This window comes from Panthera leo, chromosome C1 (assembly GCF_018350215.1).
Source record: "Panthera leo isolate Ple1 chromosome C1, P.leo_Ple1_pat1.1, whole genome shotgun sequence".
NCBI classification, from domain to species: domain Eukaryota; kingdom Metazoa; phylum Chordata; class Mammalia; order Carnivora; family Felidae; genus Panthera; species Panthera leo.
Genome location: NC_056686.1, coordinates 133,669,548 through 133,689,234, shown reverse-complemented (window position 1 = coordinate 133,689,234; position 19,687 = coordinate 133,669,548). Strand labels below are relative to the sequence as shown.

The 19,687-nt window shown below is 36.9% G+C and overlaps 1 protein-coding gene across 2 annotated transcripts in view; it reads right to left on the bottom strand.

Annotated features, from left to right (window-relative positions):
- The window catches only part of ARHGAP15 (Rho GTPase activating protein 15), a 609,505-nt gene that overhangs the window by 240,365 nt on the left and 349,453 nt on the right, over window positions 1-19,687 (bottom strand). For both annotated transcript variants that reach the window (XM_042948667.1, XM_042948666.1), the window contains one exon: window positions 18,416-18,538. In XM_042948667.1, coding sequence (XP_042804601.1) covers window positions 18,416-18,538 — 123 coding nt within the window. The remainder of the gene's footprint in view (window positions 1-18,415; window positions 18,539-19,687) is intronic.

Below are 19,687 nucleotides of genomic sequence, written 5' to 3'. Positions count from 1 at the left end.
TTGATCATATATGGTAATGAAAGTGAAAAAACAGAATGGTTGTATGGGTGCAGAATGGTTGTAAGTGTATGGGCTCTTGGCCTTCATAATCCCGTGGCTCCCTGTGAGCTGTGGCTCTCTGCCACTGCCCAGTATCATGAGGATCTTGTAGTCCATTATCACTAGCCCAAGGGAAAAAAAAATCACAATTCAAAATTTGAAGCACAAGCTCTACTGAATGCATATCACTTCTGCACCGTCAGAAAGTTGAAAATCTTAAGTTGAACCATTGTGGGTTTTTAAATTTTTTTTTAATGTTTATTTATTTTTGACAGAGAGAGAGAGAGAGAGAGAGACAACATGAGCGGGGGAGAGGCAGAGAGAGAGGGAGACAGAATCTGAAACAGGCTCCAGGCTCTGAGCTGCCAGCACAGAGCCTCATGCGGGGCTCGAACTCACAGACAGTGAGATCATGACCTGAGCTAAAGTCGGATGCTCAACCGGCTGAGCCATCCAGACCCCCCTTAAGTTGAACCATTGTAAGTCAGGGATCATGTGTATTCTGAAATCAGTACATTTATTTCTGTTTGAGTGACAAGTCTGGGGAGAAAATTTGATACTTAAAATTTAGTCAGATAATTGATTGAATTTATTTTAAAGGATTTAATTTACCTTTCAGCCCAACAAATATGGACTGAAGCTGGAAATATCATTCAGTGACTGATACAAGTTGAAAGATTCTTTTATGGTAGAGAAGGTGTGGCAATTTTGACTCACTGTGAATTAAAGTCAAATGTAGGAAGAACACTGTACTTTTCCTAATATCAGCGTAGATTTGTTAGAATCCCAGGTGGTAAGACTTCAATTTATTTGCATGAATGCATAGTTCAATAAGAAAAGATTCAAATTTAGTTGGAGTAAAACTGCTTAATGATTTCAAATATTACTTGTAATATATTAATATAACAGGTTTGAATATCTATAATGGAGTCTCTTTCATTTGGGTCTTAAGGGTGTTCTCACAGCTACTAATGCTGAGTGCTAGGTACACGCTCAAGTACCTAAGAGGAAAGCACTTTAGGTTAAAAGCACTTTCTCTTCTCAGCCTCGGGTTAAAAGCTATTTCAGGATTCTGTTAAAGGCATTCTTTGGTCCTCAGCCTCAGCTTAAAAGCAGCTTTGATGAAAAGTGCTTTGAGGCAGGTAAAGGATTTTATAATAAACCATATTAAGAGCCAGGGAATCATGTGGTTCTGTGGCAATGTTGGCTAGCTCCGTGGAGGTGTGGTGTAAGTTCTGTGCAAGTCTGCCTGTTCCCCGTGGACTGCTCTGAACACTGTGGTCCTCTGGTTATTCTATGCAAAGAAATTGAAAAACATTTCCAGGAATGTAATTGGAGAGAAGGGGTTATGAGCCTAAATTAGTAGGCCATGATGCACATGTTTCCAAAACATTTTGTCTCTTTTGGGCTTCCAGTCAAATACAGTGTGTTTCTCTTTTTTAGCCCTTACTTTATTGTTTTTTTTTCAGCCCTTACTTTAGAAAGTGACTATGCAATAACACTTCTAAAACACCTTATCCTGTCCTGAAGCTGTCCACAGATTTGAAAAAATAGGTATCTCATTGTGATGCACTTTGTAGACTGCACATTTTCTTTTTGTTGCATACTCTTTATTTATATTACTTTTCCGGCTAGCTGGACCTTCCTCTGCAGGGAAGGAGTGTCCATAAAGGTGGAATGGAGTATCTCAGTCTGCCTACAGAATCGGCAAAACCCAGATGACCAAATTAAAGTATCGATATTGTAGGTACCAAAAGACAGTGACTTAAGAGAAATTTTGACTTTGTGGGGGTCATTGGGAGTTCTGAGAGATGACACAATTTTGCATGCATCCCAGCTAAGTCCTGGGGAGTAGATGTGACTTCTATTGAGGAAAGGACCTCACACGGAATGGAAAGAAGGCATTTTCTCACTTTATAAGATTTTAGCCTAAGAGCTGTTGCTTCAGGTCCTAAAACATCAGGGAAAACGCACGGGTGGCTGAGAAGAGCAGTCTCCTCATTTGCTCTGGAGACAGAGTGAATCTAAAAATGCATGGGAACCAGAAGGTTAGGACTACTGTTTGACATGTAGAAGGTTTTGTAGATTTCCCAGCTCTTGGACGATACTGAAGCAGTGAGGCTTCCATCTCTCAGAAGATACTGGCTGCATGGCTGTGGTGAGGTGCCTTCCTTGGATAGTTTGTAAGGTAATGGGGTATCAAATGCAATATACTCTAGGTGCTTCCAGAAATAGCCAAGGAGACCTTGGAGAGAGATAAAGCCCAAGTTGCTATGGTTATACAGGTGGGAGTCACAAATTATGATATTTGTGCTTTAATATCTGTGTTATTTCATTCATATCCACAGGCTGCTGGGGCATGACCCAATGTGGTTATATAGGAATTAAGTAAAATTAGATGAAAACCATTAATGTCATAATATATCCATTCATTGATCTTCTAAAGTGGGGACAAATTTGCAGCGTATGGAAATACTTTTTTTGATGTAGAATATTTCTTTCTTAGCAGTGCTAGAGTGTCTAACTTTGGTGTTTTTTTTAAATGTTATTTATTTTGAGAGAGAGAGAGCATAAGTGGGAGAGGGGCAGGGAGAGAGGGAGAGAGAGAATCCCAAGCAGGCTCTGCACTTGACACAGGGCTTGATCTCACAAATCTCGAGATCATGATGTGAGCCAAAATCAAGAGTTGGTCGCTTAACTGACTGACACATCCAGGTGCTTCTAGAGTGTTTAACTTTGAAGGAAGGAATCGCATCTTACACATCTTTCTGGGCCCAGTATCAGCCCATTGTTTTCCACATGATAGGTCCTCAATAAATGTATGCCAAATAAATAAAAATGAATCATGGCTACTAAGTAAATAATAAAGTTTCCTATAAAATACAGATTCCTTACTCTGGCAATGCACAAAATACCTGCCACAGATGCTTCTCATCCAACCCGCTGCATTTCATACAAGCCACCATTCCAATGCTTTCCTACAATTGTGCACTTGAATGTCTCACCCAGCTCTCCACATGTCCAAATACTCTAAGACTCAGTTTAAAGACCACAGAATAAAGGAAACATTAATCTTTCTCACGCTTTTCCCATTTGTAATTTCCCCAAATCCATGACCTGACTGTCCCTAAAGCATTCGACACTTGATATATTATGCCATATTTGTTGTGCCTTTATCTCCCTTACTCATTTCTTGGGAAACTCTTCTTTACATATCTTTGTATCCTCTTAGGACATTGTGATTTAAAGAATATACGAGTAGGTGATATAAATAATAATCAAAGCATGAAGAAATATCAGCGTAGGTTCACCTGGGTGCCTCAGTTGGTTAAGTGTACAACTTCGTTCAGGTCATGATCTCACAGTTTGTGGGTTTGAGCCCCACGTCAGGCTCTGTGCTGACAGTTCAGAGCCTGGAGCCTGCTTCAGATTCTGTGTCTCTCGTCTCTCTGTCCCTCATCTGCTCACGTTCTCTCTTTCTCTCTCTGTCTCTCTCTCTCTCAAAAATAAACATTAAAAAATTTTTTAAAAATCAGCATAGTTGTTCTTCATCCTTGTTACTGGATAGTGCATGTCAAGCTACAAGCACAATGTGAGGCACAGAGAATGCTCAAAAAGTTAGCTTTATTAATGTAATGCCACAAAACTCTCACCCTAATTTGTCTGTTTCGCAATTTTCAGAATACCTGCTCTACAATCAGGAGAAGAAGTGCTCACAATATGCCATACCATAGAAAGAGTAGAATTAGGAGTAGAGGAGCAATACGCTATGCTAATTGCTCTTTGTGTAGTATCAATAGTCATAGGAGATATTATCCGGAGAGTATTCGGACAGAAAATTTCATTACCTTGTCCAAACCCTCAAAGCAAGTAATAGCAGAGCCAAAACTAGACTTCAAATCTACTTCAAAATTCAGTGATCTTTATGGTTTAATGACTGCAATACATTGTTTCCCTGAGTAAAACAGAATACATATAGCTCTTTCAAATAGTGGCGAAGAGCTTGTCACCACCACCTTATCACTTCACACCATATGTATCCACACCCAATGAAGAAAATACTCTTTCATATACTTCATTATTTCAAGCATTCTTTATATATTTAGACATATATAAAACTAAGTACAGTTTTGTGCTCAAGTATCTCTTTTTCCCAAGAATGAGCTGCATTTCTTATTAGATATTCCTGGAGTCTAGGATTCTAGGCTGGTGATAATGGGGGCAACAGGCTGGGAACCTTCTCTAGCAGAGGTTGCTTCGACCACTTCTAGTCTCCAGATGGTATGCCAAATCGATTAGCACAGACTCCTTCTAGCAGATCTCAGATGAGTGTCTATGATCCAGCTCAGTACGTGAGAGTGACGCTCAATACACGTATCCTTGCCAGCCTCTCAGACTCTTGACTGAGAGAATTGCATCTGGGAGACAAAAGTTTCCTTTGGGCTTTTGGTAGTGTTCATACTATACTAACTAATTGTAGGAACAGATGGCTTTGGGTTATCACAGGGAAGTGCTTCCCACTAAAACTTTCCTCGAAAGTACTTAACACCATCTCCAAAATTCCTCAGATACAATGAGTGTCCCATATCCCCAACTTTCTTTGGATAGGATATTTATGCCCCCACTTTTGGTACTGGACAAGGATTGTGGTCCCTGTTTTCCCTACTATCCACCTCCTACTCATCAGTCCTTTCTGAAGCCACAGATCCCTGGCCAGGGCTTCTGCTTCCTATTCCGTCCTCCATGCTATAGTATGAGACAGGCATGTCTACTAACGTAGTGCCTACTATGTGGCGCTGAACTGTCACATTTGGAATACTTATATTCCTCTACTGCATAGCCACTACTGAAATACCTTCTCCATATTCCTGAGGCCTCTTGAGTTGAACATAACTTCAGACACAGATGTGATTGCCTCTCCTTGTGTGTGATTAACAGTGTATTTCTAATCAATATTCCTTTTCTTCAAGATGATTCATTCATACTATAAATATGTGATCTTTCTGGTTAAAGGTCATGCACGCAAGTGTGTACATGAATAAAGGAAACTTATGATAGGGGATTTGAGATATCTGACATCATCGGGAATTCTGGTTTTGATGAAAAGAGGGCCTAACCTTGCTTTTTTTCTCCCTAAAATGTTTGACTTCTCCAACCGGTAATTATGTAAACATATTTATAGCCAAAACAGGCTCTCACTTCCTTTTTTGACATATTAATTGCTTCTAAAAACATTAAGTGAGGTCCTGTCAAATTCTTTACATAATATTGAATGTTCTCCTATGCTAATTAATTTTTTTAAGATTGAAATTGTCACATGCTCAAGGCCCCACTGAATTTGAAATGTGAAATCACAAAAGAGGTAAACACAGTATTTTACTGTTCAGGAGATGAAATGTATGAGGCAGTACAAATGATGATAAAGTCCGGGGGAGGGACAGCCTTTCTGAAATCTAGATTTTTGGAATCTCAAGATATAAAGATATCCTCAAGATATCATTTTCAGCCCATCTGCTTTCTTAGTTCTCAGCCTCTCGTTGCATGATAGATTCCTTCACTGTGAGGTTAACTGAGGCCAGCCCTTTTCCGCCTCCATCTTTGCCTTTCCTCCTATGAGTCTGAGTTCCAAGTTCAAAGGGACAAGTTAGGAGTGATATATTCAAGTTAATGACCCTCACATGTGTTTAACTTGGATGACATCTCCTCTAAAATCTCCCTCCTGTCTAATATGGGTAGATAAGAAAATCATTAAAAAATTGGAGCTCAACAAGTATTGAAAGAGCATGAAAATTTCTCTCTTTTGCTCTTACATTTCTAACAGAACTGGATTATGAAAATGTCAGTCCTTATAGCAGCCTCTTAGATGGCTAGCCACACAAGTTCTCCGTCACAACACGAAGCATGATTCAATGGCCATATGTAACTCAGAAAGGCACCAAATTGGGTAATTTTAAGATTTAGTAATTTAGATTAAGTACACAGCTTATAATCTGGGGCAAAATTTGAGCAATAAACATATAACACACTTTCTTATAAAAATTCCCCATATATATGTGTGATTTATTTTGTTTTACTATCTATGAGGGCATCCTTTGCATTTTATTTTACTATCTATCAGGGCATCTTTTGTATTTTGATTGTCTTGCACGGCCGAATGTATGCATCGTCAGTGTTATTGTGAAATAAAATTCTTATTCCACAAATTGTTATTAGCAATTTTGTCACTTTATGTGACACTTTATGTCACTATTTATGTCAATTCATTAGCAATTAGGTATTTGTCACACTTTGGGATGGGCTAACTGGGCACAATGTTTCAGTTTTTTTTTTTTTCCTTTTAAAAATAAATATGTGAAATAGGTACATAATATGTGGTTTTATGTATCTTCAACAAGCCCCAACTTAATCTTATTATTATAGATTGATGTTTTCTATCAGTTAGCTATATGAAATGGCTCTAACATTTTTAATGGGATATCAAAGGTAAAATGCTTAAAACAATTGAAAATGAAATGGAGTTAGGTCCTAGTGTTAAATTGTAAGGACACTGAACTCTTGGAAAAATATGAGTTGAAGAAGGCATGTATAAACAGATATTTCTTTCTTACAAACTTCTTAAAGTTTCTCTGAATTCTTTTCTTTACTGGGCTTTTCCCCTAAGCTACTATTAAATCGTGAAAGTGCATTTTCATAAAACCTTTTTATATAAGTGTTGCTGATTGGAGGAGGGGAGAAAAGTTTCCTCATTTCTCTTTTGTGTTCTTTTTCTTTTTTTTTTTTTCTCCTGTGTGAGAAGAAAGTGTTCAGATCATCTTTTTGAATAATGAAAACAATAATAACTGCTCCCAGGAGAATAAGAAAGCAAAGAAGAGGCTTTGTTTGACTTATCTGTGATAAGGCACTTTGGAGCTTCGGTTTGTGTGAGTTGAAGAATGAGATGTACACAACACTCCAACCCTTCTATTATGACAGTTTATGCTTCCTCTACAGCTTATTTAACTCAGATGCCTGGGAAATAGACACAATTACCACCTTATGGAATGCTACTTAACTTTAAATGTTCCCTCCAGAATAGAAACCCACGTCATCAAAATTTATCTGTTTCTCAGGAATTATTTCTTCGGAAGGCTTCTGCATATGCCTGTGCAATTTTAAAATTTAACCCAAGGTTGCTCAGAAATAACTGTGATATAAAAAGAAAGAAAAAATTCCCACACTAAGGGAGTGTGTTCACAAGAGCTCCTATGAAAGAGCTGTGTCCTATGCCCATGTACACTATAATCATTCACTCTTTCAGCTGTTATCAATTTAAAACCAATGAAACTCCCACACTGAGTCCATTTGAGCAGTCAATTTTCATATCTCGAGGCATCTGTAGTTATTCTGAATTGGCTGCAAAAGCAGAACTAACAAGTTAAGCTCTAACCATAAGTCGACATCAGGCTGGTAAACCATACATCAAACACAGACAGTTAGTCAATACTCCAGTATGAAAAACCAACCAGCATTTTAAAGAAAAGCAACATATTCATAATATGTTTGGCAGTCTGGTTTGCATTGCTTCCTTGATGGCTGTGCATTTAACTTTCCAGTCAACAGGGAGTTCCTCGTACTGGCAAAGCAACATGTTTGAAGGAAAATGGGTCGGTCTTCTGATTTGTGGGTAATATTTCTAAATGAGAATAAAGAGGGCTGAAGAATGTGGCTTTTGTGAATAAGAATCTAGAGAGTGTCTTAATAGTTGCTTTTTATAAGAAAACCCTTTCAACCATATGTTCTGGATCTTTGCACACAGTCCCTACTTCAAATATTATGTCATTGTCAGGCCATGTGTCTCAATTTTGTGTTTGGAAAATATGGTTGCTTGAAATACCTCTTTCTCTCCCACGAGTGACTCCATGACAGGATTGTTGCCTCCCATAGAGAGAAGAAGACAATGAAGAAGGAGTATTCAAACAAGATCAAGGCAGTCATCACTTCGATCAAATCATTTCCAAATTTCTGGGGCTGGGGGCCTTGGGCGAGGGGGAGTGGAGGGTGTTTATGACATATAGCTGCCTATTCCCAGAACTCTTTTATGTACTTTTATTTTATCTTCAAAAAGAAAGGACATATTAAAGGGAAATATCTAAGGAGGAACAATGCTACATAAAGTTTATGTTTTCAGATCTGTTGCCCCAGAAAATGCTTTGATAAAACACACTTACAGCAATACAGTCAATTTCAAAGAAAAGTTGGGAGACATACCTCTCCATATTGCAATTTGACTAACACTGACAGACCACCAATTACAATTATCCAAATTCTGATATGGTCTCTTGTCTCCTTCCCATAACGAAAAATAGAAAATGCTGGAATAGCACTTTTGCAACACTGGGTTATTTTTCTGATGACTGAATTTTATAGAGGATGGTTACATTTTAATGTTGCTAATCAGGTAGGGTAACAAGTCAAGAGTGAAAGTTCTATATTGAACAAAATTTACCATCCCCCAATAACATGATACATTTTTTTCTTTCTCTTGGGAATTTGTAGAATATTGTTGATTTATAATAGACACGAATTTGAGAGGAAAGATTTGCAGGCCCAACTGTCAGTGATACTAAAGGAAATAAAAGGGCACTATCTTAATCTTAGGATATGTCAAAGTGAGTTGTTGATATGAATATTTCCTGTGCTTGTAACAGTCCACACATCTGCCGAATGTGGACCCTGATAAGGAGATACTGGTTGTGAGAGCTCTGATAGATTCTATCCTTAGAGACACATTCAATGCACACATAATGTGGACTCAAATCCCCATTGTACCATGAGTGAAGAGTGGGACCTCCTTTCTCAAGCACCATGGAAAATTCAATTCATCTCCCTGCCTGGGAAGCATTTATTCACACGTTTGTTCAAATTATTAATCTTTAGGTCAGAAAGAAATTCTGTTTTCTTCTCCCTCAATTATCAACCTCACCACAAAATGAAATCACCAGCTAGTACTTTGTGTGAGCAGGAGAATTATAAAAACTACAAAGGGGAAAGTGACTAGCCAGCATTGGCTTTGGATACAGTTTGTAGGGTCTATGGAGGCCCTGTAAAGCTAACAAGAACTAAGCTGAAGAATCTTCCCCTGCCTGGGAAGCTGGGTTTAGGAGTCATGAGGGAACTTTGTGGTATGAGAACACCTGCTGGAGAACAGCAGGGTATCAATAATAAATGCTAACCTTTAAGAAAGGGGAATTCTTATGAACACAGATGCCCTGCATCTTTTTCTTCTCTTTAGGTGGTTTCATGGACGGAAGATTTAGGATGTGATCAGAGGACCGAATGGTCATGCACCACCTCTCCAGAGGGCAGCAGCCTCCTGGCACAAGAAGGAAATATCACATCAGATTGACTTTGGCCGTGTGCAACTAGTTGAGGCTATGCTTCCAAGAGCATAGAAATTTTGGCTGGTGCAATGTCAGGGGCGGAAGGGGAGATTTTGTATCTTTTTTTATAATCTACACACACACACACACACACACACACACACACACACACACACGAGTTAGAGCACAGAGTATGTGTAAAGCATGGTATAGATCCACCTCATGAAAGAAAACCTGTGTGTATTTGTTACTGTACCATTATTGGTGCTCATGCTCTATTTCTTCTTATTTTATGGAAACTTGTCAGTCTTCAAAATGGAAGGCTTAAAGACAATATTTCATCCTGGCCCCAGGATTAGACTGAACCCATAGGGTATGCCAAAACTCTGGGCCATCTTTTAAGGATCGATAGTCGCTAGAATAAATAAAACCAGCATCTACTGCCATGGCAAGAATTAATATGGGTTTAGAGACCATTGGCTAAAAACAAATTGCTGGTTTTGAATCAAATGGGTCAAATTCATCTTATATTCCCAGCACTTAGCATGGCTATTATTAGACATCCAGTCCGTTTTAGGGCTGAAGCCTGATACTATCTGGCATTTTCTTTTACTTAAAAAATGGGAAAGATTTTGAAGGCTTGACTCAAAGGGAAAGAAATGTAATTTAAAGAAAGGGAAAAAGAGAATTATTATAATTATTATTATATACAAATACATAAAATATAGTAGGTTATACCAGGACATTTTTGGTAAAACCATTTTGTGGATATTAAAAATCAGGTATATATAAGTCATCATCTCAAATATTATACTCTATTGCCTGTGTAAAAGGTCTCTCTCCATGAGAAAGGAAGTTCTTGAACCACAGACTAACCAACTTATTATTCTGGCTCATTCTTTTTCCTCTTACCTAATTCACTCCCATTTCTGGACCTCATTTTTCTCTTGTTGCTCCCAAGTTATTCTGCTTTTAATATCTCCTAGACTGGGATCATTTCCTCTCTGAATAACAGGCTTTTAAAAGACATGGGCTTAACCTGTTACCCAGGTGCACTTTTTTCTCAACATTTGCCATCTCTCATGGTGACCTGCATTTTATTATTGAACAAAAGCTAGCTATGTGCTACTCTATTACCAACACATTTGCTCCCAAGAGCCTTTAAATAACAGAAACTGCCTGGGAACTATAAATGCAAAGCAACCAGGAAGCTTGTAGGCCAAGATAAAGAAGCTTAAGGTTGGCTATTAATTTTGGTTAATATTAAATCATGACATAGCTCACACGTAAGGATCATAGTTCAATTATGAACCATAAAGAAGTTTAAAGAAAAGAAGATTTACAAGATATTTTTAAGCACATTAGTGCATATTGTGGAAGTTGTGAGAGTATTTCAGGCCCAAAATGATAGACCTGTGCCCTGGTATATAAATTCAAATACAATTATTCTCAGACTAACACTGATAAAGTGGCAGAATTGGAGCATGTCTCTACCCAAAGGTATATTGTGGTGTTGCTCATAAATGTTTTGCTTAAATTAACAATGTGACAGGTAGGTTACTCTGTCATACATCAGTTCTAACAAATTACTTTTAAAATAGTTTCCTTTTAACTCAATGATTTTGCTATTCATAAAGATTACTGTTGAAATTTTAGCGCTTATAGCTTGAATCTGAAATGTGAATGGCAAATCTTTCTTTACTTCTCAATATAATTGACATATTTTATTAAAGTACTATAATTTCAAAGACATTATTTTCTCATGTGACAGAAACCTTAAACAATTAGTTGTGCCTGTGTGGGTAATTACTTAAATGTTCCAGCAATTAGATGACACTGTATAAGTTGGTGTAGCTAGAAAAGAAAATGAGCTCATGGCCATTTATGTATAAAGAGTATCATGATGAAAATTACAAAAAAGATAAATATGAGCCAACCATAAATTATCTACACTCTTCCCTTGAAGTAAGCAAGCTACTACTGCCTTTCCTTGTCAATTGCCAGGATTGATTTCCCAAATTTTAAAGGAATACCTGAGAAAATGGTTTCCCAAGGCCATCTTGACCATAATTGCTCCATCAACCTAAGTAATAAAGAAAAAGAAGAGGGCCAAAAGGGAAGAAAAGAAAGATGAAAAGAAGGACAGAAAGATGGAAGGAAGAAAGTTGCTAAGTAATTAAGATAAGCTGGGTATGGTGTGAAGTTCTTCCATATTTCATTTAAATTTTATGATGTAAATTTCATAGGTGAAAGAGTCAGTAACCAAATATTAAGTTATCTAGCTGGCAAAAAGCAGAATCCAGCTACAAACCTAAAGCTGCTGTACTTTCGAATAAACTCAATTTTCTGAATTGTAAAATGGAGTGGAAATTTTTCTATCATAATAAAAAATCTTGATTGATTAAGTTTATCAAGAGTATATAAGGCATTCTGGAACTTTTGGAAATATTTCATGTTTGACACAAATGTGACAGTCCCTACACATTACCCTATAGCAAAACTATATCATTAACAAGCTCTAACCATGTACATAGAATTTTAGCTAGTCTATGGAGCCTCATTTAGTAATAAGAATGAACATCCTTTGCCCACCAGACATTTGAGCTAAGTCACTAATGTGATAGAAGTAGAATGAGTGAAATATATCCATGTAAAACTGATAATTTAAAGAACATGAGACAACATTTTAAAATAAAAAAAATTTTAAAAAGTCCAAATGACAACAACACATTTTAATTTATATCCTTGGATAAGGTAGAAAAGTATCCTCTATTTTCTATTTTCTCACTTATTCAATTAATTAATATTTATTGAGTGCTAACTGCCACAGGCCATCCTCATTATTAGGTATGAGAGTAAAGGTGGGATATTCAAAAAAAGAAAAGAAAAGAAAAGAAAAAGAATGGAGAATAAGAAAGACTCTAACAAATTGAAAATATAATTGCTAAAGTTAAATCAATAAAGACAAAGGGATAAAATTGAGAATTCTTTCAGAATATGGGAAAAATAAATCCTGGTGATCTAAACGCTCACATCATAAGGATCCTAGAAGAAGAACCAGAGAAAACTGATGGGAGGGACTGACTTATCAACATAGTAATAGAGAGAAAAAAATTCAGAGCTGAAGAGAATCTTAATTCTTTGAGTGCTAAGCAGAGTAAATGTTTTTAAATTCTGCCAACCATATACATTATCTTGATTACAGAATCTCAAAATAAAGACAAAAAACCAATGATTCTGAAAGAAAAAATATTCAAAGTAACAGGAGTAAGAATGGAAACTACAACTCTGTATTCTAGAAGCAATGGAATTTTATGCCCAACTACACTATTGATCAAGTGTGGGCATACTGAAGATATTTTTAGACAATCAAGGTCTCATGTTTTCTAAATGAGTTACTGGAGGCTGTTACATAGTAATAGAAGGAATTAAAGCAAGAAAGAGAAGGTATGGATTCAGAAGGCAGTGAATACAATTCAGAAGTTCAGCAAAAGAGAATCACGGGCTGATTCCAGGTAAAGCCTGGAAAACAATCAATCCAAGTGTGGTGAGGTGATAGAAGGAGTTGAGAACATATTCTGGGAAAAACAAAAACAAAAACAAAAACAGGGAGTTACATTCTAGGGACTCTAGGGAGTCTAGGGAGTTGAACACCGACTGTTTAACTGAGAAGATTAAAGTCCTTGATGACATAAAGGCCCAGAGGCAAGAAAAAAGCTCTGTGGTGGAGGAGGGGGGTGGGGAATCTGCACAAGAAATGCACAATCGGAAAGGTATCAAACTAAGGGGGCCTGGGTGGCTCAGTCTGTTAAGCATCCAACTCTTGATTTCGGCTCAGGTCATGATCTCACTGTTGGTAAGATGGAGCTATGCATGGAGCTCTGCGATGACAGTGTGAAGTCTGCTTGACATTCTTTCTCTCTCCACCTCCACCAGTTATGCTCTCTTTCTCTATCCCAAAATAAATAAACATTTTTTTAATGTATCAAACTAGGGGTGCCTGGGTGGTTCAGTCGATTTAGCATCCGACTTCAGCTCAGGTCCTGATCATCTTGTGGTTCATGAGTTTGAGCCCCACATCCGGCTCTGTGCTGACAGCTCAGAGTCTGGAGCCTGCTTTGGATTCTGTGTCTCCCTTTCTCTCTCTCTCTCTCTGCTTCTTTCTCCACTTGCTGACTCTCTCTCAATCTCTCTCTCTCTCAAAAATAAATAAACATTTAAAAAATGTATCAGACTAAAATATAGCATGATTGTAAGCAAATGATGAAGCATGAACTTAAAAAATAAGAACATTATAAAAAACAGAGAAAGAGAGACAAACCAAGAGATAGACTCTTAACCATAGAGGACAGACTAGTAGTTACCAGAGGAGAGGTGGATGGGGGAATGGGTTAAATGGGTGATGGGGATTAAGGAGTGCACTTATGATGAGGATAGGGTGATGTACGGAAGGGCTGAATTACCATATTGTACACCTGAAACTAATATAACACTGTATGTTGACTGAAATAAAAATAAAAACTTAAAAAAATAAGCACATTATAATTTGTGTGGTCCATTAAGTGATCACATTGAACTCAAGGACATGTTAATCCTATCTGGCACATGACTTGGTCAGCAATTCCATAATATTCACATGATCAATATAAAGTAAATGCAGGTACCTGATTTTCTTCACATTTAGATCAAAATATGAGGAAAAACATGGAGGACTTGGTTGTGATTGTGAAACAGTGTAAATGTACTAATGCAACCTCCAAATGTAAAAGAAAAGATAATCTTTTTCACTATGATCAAGGAGGATTATTTGAGAATCACAGAGGTCATGATATTGTAAGAACAGAGAATGAAGTCTAGTCCTTGGAGTTACAGGAAACAACCTTACATAATCGTAATAGTATGAATGATGTTTTTGGTTCTTAACTTTCAGAATCAATCTACAAATGAGTCATAATTATAGAAAGCAGTGCAATAATGAGTTTTTATGATATAGAAGTAAGAATCACAGTAGCAAAGACAGAGGAGATGAGAGTGGGGAAAAGGCACTAAACTTCTTGTCTTGTCAGCAGTAACACTAAGTCTCAGCTTTCTGTGGTTACTGGAACACTAAGTAGAGATTTAAGTATATTGGACGTTATAGAGAAAGCTATTGGAGAGACACAGACCTGTTGTATTTGACCATGAGTATTTGGGGGGGGAAAAGGGCCAGGTGGATGAGGTCTAGTTTAATTGAGTTGAATTCATGTCTATTTGTAAAAGAAACCTGAGATGACATCTAAGCTTGATAAATCAAGACATTATGTCATGAAAGATAAGGAAGATATTGACAAAATCTAACTAACCTGTACTCCAGATAGCAATAACATAAGCTATGGAGTCAACCACCAAGAAAACAACGGATAGAAACAGTGCCAAGTAGTGCCTCGTAAGGAGCAAAACCGAGATGAGGCAGGGGAGCACTGCTTTTCATCATAAATCCTGGAGGCATACTATTTCATCTTTAAACAGGTTGTTTCCTTTATAATGTAGTGATTACAAAATAAGGTAGTACAACATTACTTTCAGTTTCTCCTAATACCATCCATTATGGTTTTATCCACATGAAGATGAAAGAAACTACTTTCTAAACATACAATCCTCTCTAATTCTATCATTTTGATATAAGGAAATACTAGTTGCTTCCCCCAAAACAAACAATTGTTATCCTTTCTAGATATTGCACTGGCAAGTGTTTTCTGTTCTTGGATGTCAGTGTTGTTATTTGAAAGATTATATAAGGTAGTTTGGCTGACACTGAAGAGCTCTTACTTCAGTTTCAAAACCAAGTAGAAAATATGTTACAAACATACATGCCACCCTAAAATGTACCCTCTTGCCTATAATTTACATATTAAACTTATTTGAGTTTTATTTCTGATAAGACATTCAATGCAATAAACTCACACATTTAAAAGGTACTTGCCATTTTCTTGGCAAATGTGAAAGCACTTGGAGAAATTGAAGGCTTTTCAGAAGCTGCCACAGCAGTGGTATAGTGACTGCTATACGCATCTGAGCTATTAAGATTTCTTTCCATTGAGTCATCATCCATAATTATCTGCCAGCTCTTTTTGACATTCTAATGTACCCTTCTCATTAGTGATACTAAAGAAATTAGAAAATGCTGCCCCATCAAGGGACTGTTTCCAGATCTAGCTTCTAGCCAACGAAAGCACATTTTGGCCAGGTCTCCATGAGTCCCAAAAAATAGATATTGAAGGAAGAGTTTGTGACTGAGTTCAGACTGTGTGATATTGAGACAATTCTCTTTTCACAGAAAGTGCTTTGGGGATGTTGATCTGCTAGGCGTTAGACAGTTAAGAAGGCATAGCCTTTCCTGCTCCACCCTGGGTGCTCAATAAAGGCTGGCTGCATTCAAAGCTCAGGCCTTTCAGCCTGTTGGAAACATTACATAAAGGAGTAAAAACACTTTGAAAAGTGGCTGTGGCCCTGCAAAGTCCCTCCTAAGTGTCAGGAAGCTCACTTTTAAGATCCAAACTATCATCACAGTTTTCCTGAACCTTGTTGTGAAGGACTTTATTCCAGACCTAAAAGATTAGACTGTTGAAAGAATTTGATGCATATTCTTGTGGGCAGATACACAGAGATCAATTTTAAAGGCCATAATCTCTCTTTCTGAATACTACTTCTCTTTGAAAGAGTTACGTGGAGTCATTTAACCATTAATCATTCATTTATTTTATGTAATTTTTCATAACTGATCAAAAACACTGATTTCATTGCTTTCTCTAAGTCTTTGTCTTAAATATGCTAAGAAAATAGACTTAAAGTACTAAATTTGACTGGGCCCGTATTTTTAAAAATTGGTTTAATGCTTTTCACTTAGTGAAAAGAAAAAAAAAATCTCAGTAAGCGCTTTAAAAAATTCACAGTTAAAACTGAAACAAGCCCAAGAAGTGATTATATTTGCATAACTTGATCTGTATTTGGAAGAAAATTCCACTGAAGACAACAATGGAAGCTTATCAAATCAGAATTTCACATAGATTTTCCATAGCCCTACTAATGAATACTGACTCATTCGTCAGCTATGGTGGAAATTTAATGGAGCTCTAGGATAGGAAATGTACCCATCGGAGTGTGTTCAGTGGTTCCATTACATCAGTATGAAAACCGCATTAGGCATCCAGTTCTGCCGCTTTCTGAGACCAATGCTAGAGCACGGTAGTTGTTAATTCTTTAGCATTTTGATTGAGGCCAGACCGTGCCCCTGAATTAAAACCCTTTTTGTTTTGCCACAGTCAGGAAAATTTGCACTTTATGTCCAAATTGGGATTGTTTGGTCTACTGATTTGGTTTTCTATTTTCTTCAAAGTGGTAGGCAATCTCCAACTGAATCCTCTCAAAGAAAATTATAATCTGTGGGGTGCATTCTAAGATACAAGTGAAGGTACTGATATATTATTATATGAAGTTGAATCTGTAGAGGACCCAATACTGTAAGTGGCCCTGAAAAGGATATCTTCAGAGTATAAGTCTGAGGTAAGCCTGGTTTAGAGTAGGTGCTAGTTCAACGCCCAAATGGGTACATTCAAAGAATTTTCCACTCTTGCTTCATAAAATTTTACCGTCTACAATTGGTTCAAAATGCCATATGCGTCTTGTGATAAGTTCCCCTGTTTAAAAATGGACTGAAATTGATAGGACAGTTATTACAACCCATTTCAGTAATTCTCATGTTAACTATTGCTGAAAATATTGAGATCTGTTTTGCCTTGTTCTTAAGAAATGATTGTGTAATTAAATCACCTTTTGGCTCCCATGAAGATCCATCTTTTAATTTTGTTCTCAGAGTTTATTTTAGTTCATTTTCAAATTTCTCCTTACAGTCAATTTTTAAAATCTATCCATCCATCAGCTAGGAAATTGGAAAAGCAGGGAAAATAATGGCCTTAATGCATATGTTGTCTCGCTAGGAAAATAATACATTTTACTGTGTAATTTGTAAGTGATATCCAGTTATAGGACTATAGGTGTGCACCTGGACCGTCCAAGCACATGGTGACATGGGTTTATTCTGATGGGCCGCTAGGATACCCTATCTATTACATCACTGGTTCTATGTATCCACCCATCCTTTTTCATCTCTCTTCGCACTGTGACAGTAATAACAACAGTAGTGAATAATAATGGCATTAATAACAGGAACATTTATGAACACTTAATTCCAGAAACTCTATTAAATGCTTTACATGGATTATCTCATTTATTTCTCCATGCCTGCTCAGTGATGGGTACAAGTATCCCCATTTAACAGATGAGGTATCTGATGATCAGAGAGGTCATGACTTGTTCAATGTCAATATCAGTGAGTGGTAGAACCCAGGTTTGAATTCTAATTAGTCAAATGCCAGACTCTACATTTTTCTATTGTGGTGGCTAGGATGGTCTAGAATATTTTGTTCTTTACTTTAGATATATTTGCAAAAGTACCTACTTATCTCAGTTTAGACTGAGCTTTTAGTTCTCCAGCCTCCAAATCCATAGATTTTCATGACATCGGTTTGTCTTGGACTTTTCTTCCTAGCGCTCACTTCAGACTATAATTAGGGTGATCAGATAACTTATTATCCAAATCAGGACACATCTAAGGGTGAAAAGAGCTGCTGGTATTAAGCATGCTGGGACTGTAGGTGTGCACCTGGATTGTCCAGGCCCATGATGACATGGGTTCATTCTGATGAGCTGCTAGGATTTTCTTCTGTCCCCTGGCGCAGAGCCCAGCTCTGCTGAGGGCAAAACTAAGTATTGTTTTCAATGGTTCTGTGCTGCAACCTTTATTTTCTCAGGACTAGTTTTGTGGGCGACTGTTTTTTTTCCCTCTGTTAGAGCAGAGCATTCAATAAACAACCTAAAAAGAATAAAATATCCTAATATTTCTTTAGAGCTGAATAGCTATGGACACAGAGGCATATTCATTTATCACTGTTACAGTAAAAGCATAAAAAGGCCTATACCTTTAATAAGTCCCTTTTCTTGCAGAGTTTTCAGAGAAGGTCTTCGGGTGATAAACTTCTTTAATCTGCTTTTAACTCGGTTTTTGTCGCTTGTATCGGAAGCACTATGATGCAGTCTGAACACTAGAAATAAAAAAAAAAAGCTTTCAGTAAATTTCTCCTTTATGATTATTACTTTATTCAAATATGAATAGAAAGCAGTAGTTACGGAACTACTGGAATTAATAGCTCAAGCCCTTCTGTTTAGACACTGCATACGAGTAAAAATTTGGCTGTATGAAAATATTAGCTGTGTTGCCACCTGAATGTGCAATGAGAATGTGGTTAGTTCTATACATTCACAATTTATTTTCACTTTCATTTCCTTATATTTAATATGATGACCTTTATCTGCATAGTTCCACCTATTTGTATCTATACACAGAATTATAGTCAAAGAAAAATTCATCTACATTAAAGGGAAAACTCTTTGAATTGTTGATTTCAATCGATTATGATTATATACTGCTTGTAGGTAATTCAGGTGTTTTAAATGGTCCTGCCTGCCCAAATAATTTTGTCAATCTTCTTTTTTATGTTGACTCAAAGTGATTTCTTTTTCTGAAGTAAATATTTCTTATTTTTGTTATTAATGTGAAATTACCACCAGTTCTAGGTAAAATTCTGAAACAAATTTGTCTCAGCCTTCTTCATTGTCTTCATTGATCCCCTATCCTCAGCTTCCTATTCTAAGCTCTATCTTCAAAGTTAGGTGTGCATCAAATTCATTCCTAGACAAATATTAGCTGAATGTTTACTGATCATCAGGCTCTGTGCTAAAAGGCTGTGAACTTCATGATGAACATAACACTTAAGTTCTGGACCTTCATTAAGCATAGAGTCTAAGTACATTCAAGGTATCTTATTATTAATGACTGATTCATTTTCTCTTTAAGATAATAGAACTTAACTGGGCCCTTCATTGTCTTAACCCAATTGTTGACGTAATGGGAGGACTTGGGATACTTTATTAGGTAAATAGAGGCTCTTGTCCTTTCATATCATATTTTAGAATAAATCAATCATTCAATTGGGTTAATAATAATATATCTAAAATGTATTGAGACCTTACTACATGCTTGATACTTTGCTAAGCATATAACATGATTTAACTTAATGTTACTGCAATGTAAGGTCCACGTGGGCAGAGATTTTCATCTACTTTTGTAAATGTTCACTAATGGGTCTCCAATACCTCAAACATTGTTCAGCATGTAAATGTAAATGTTCACT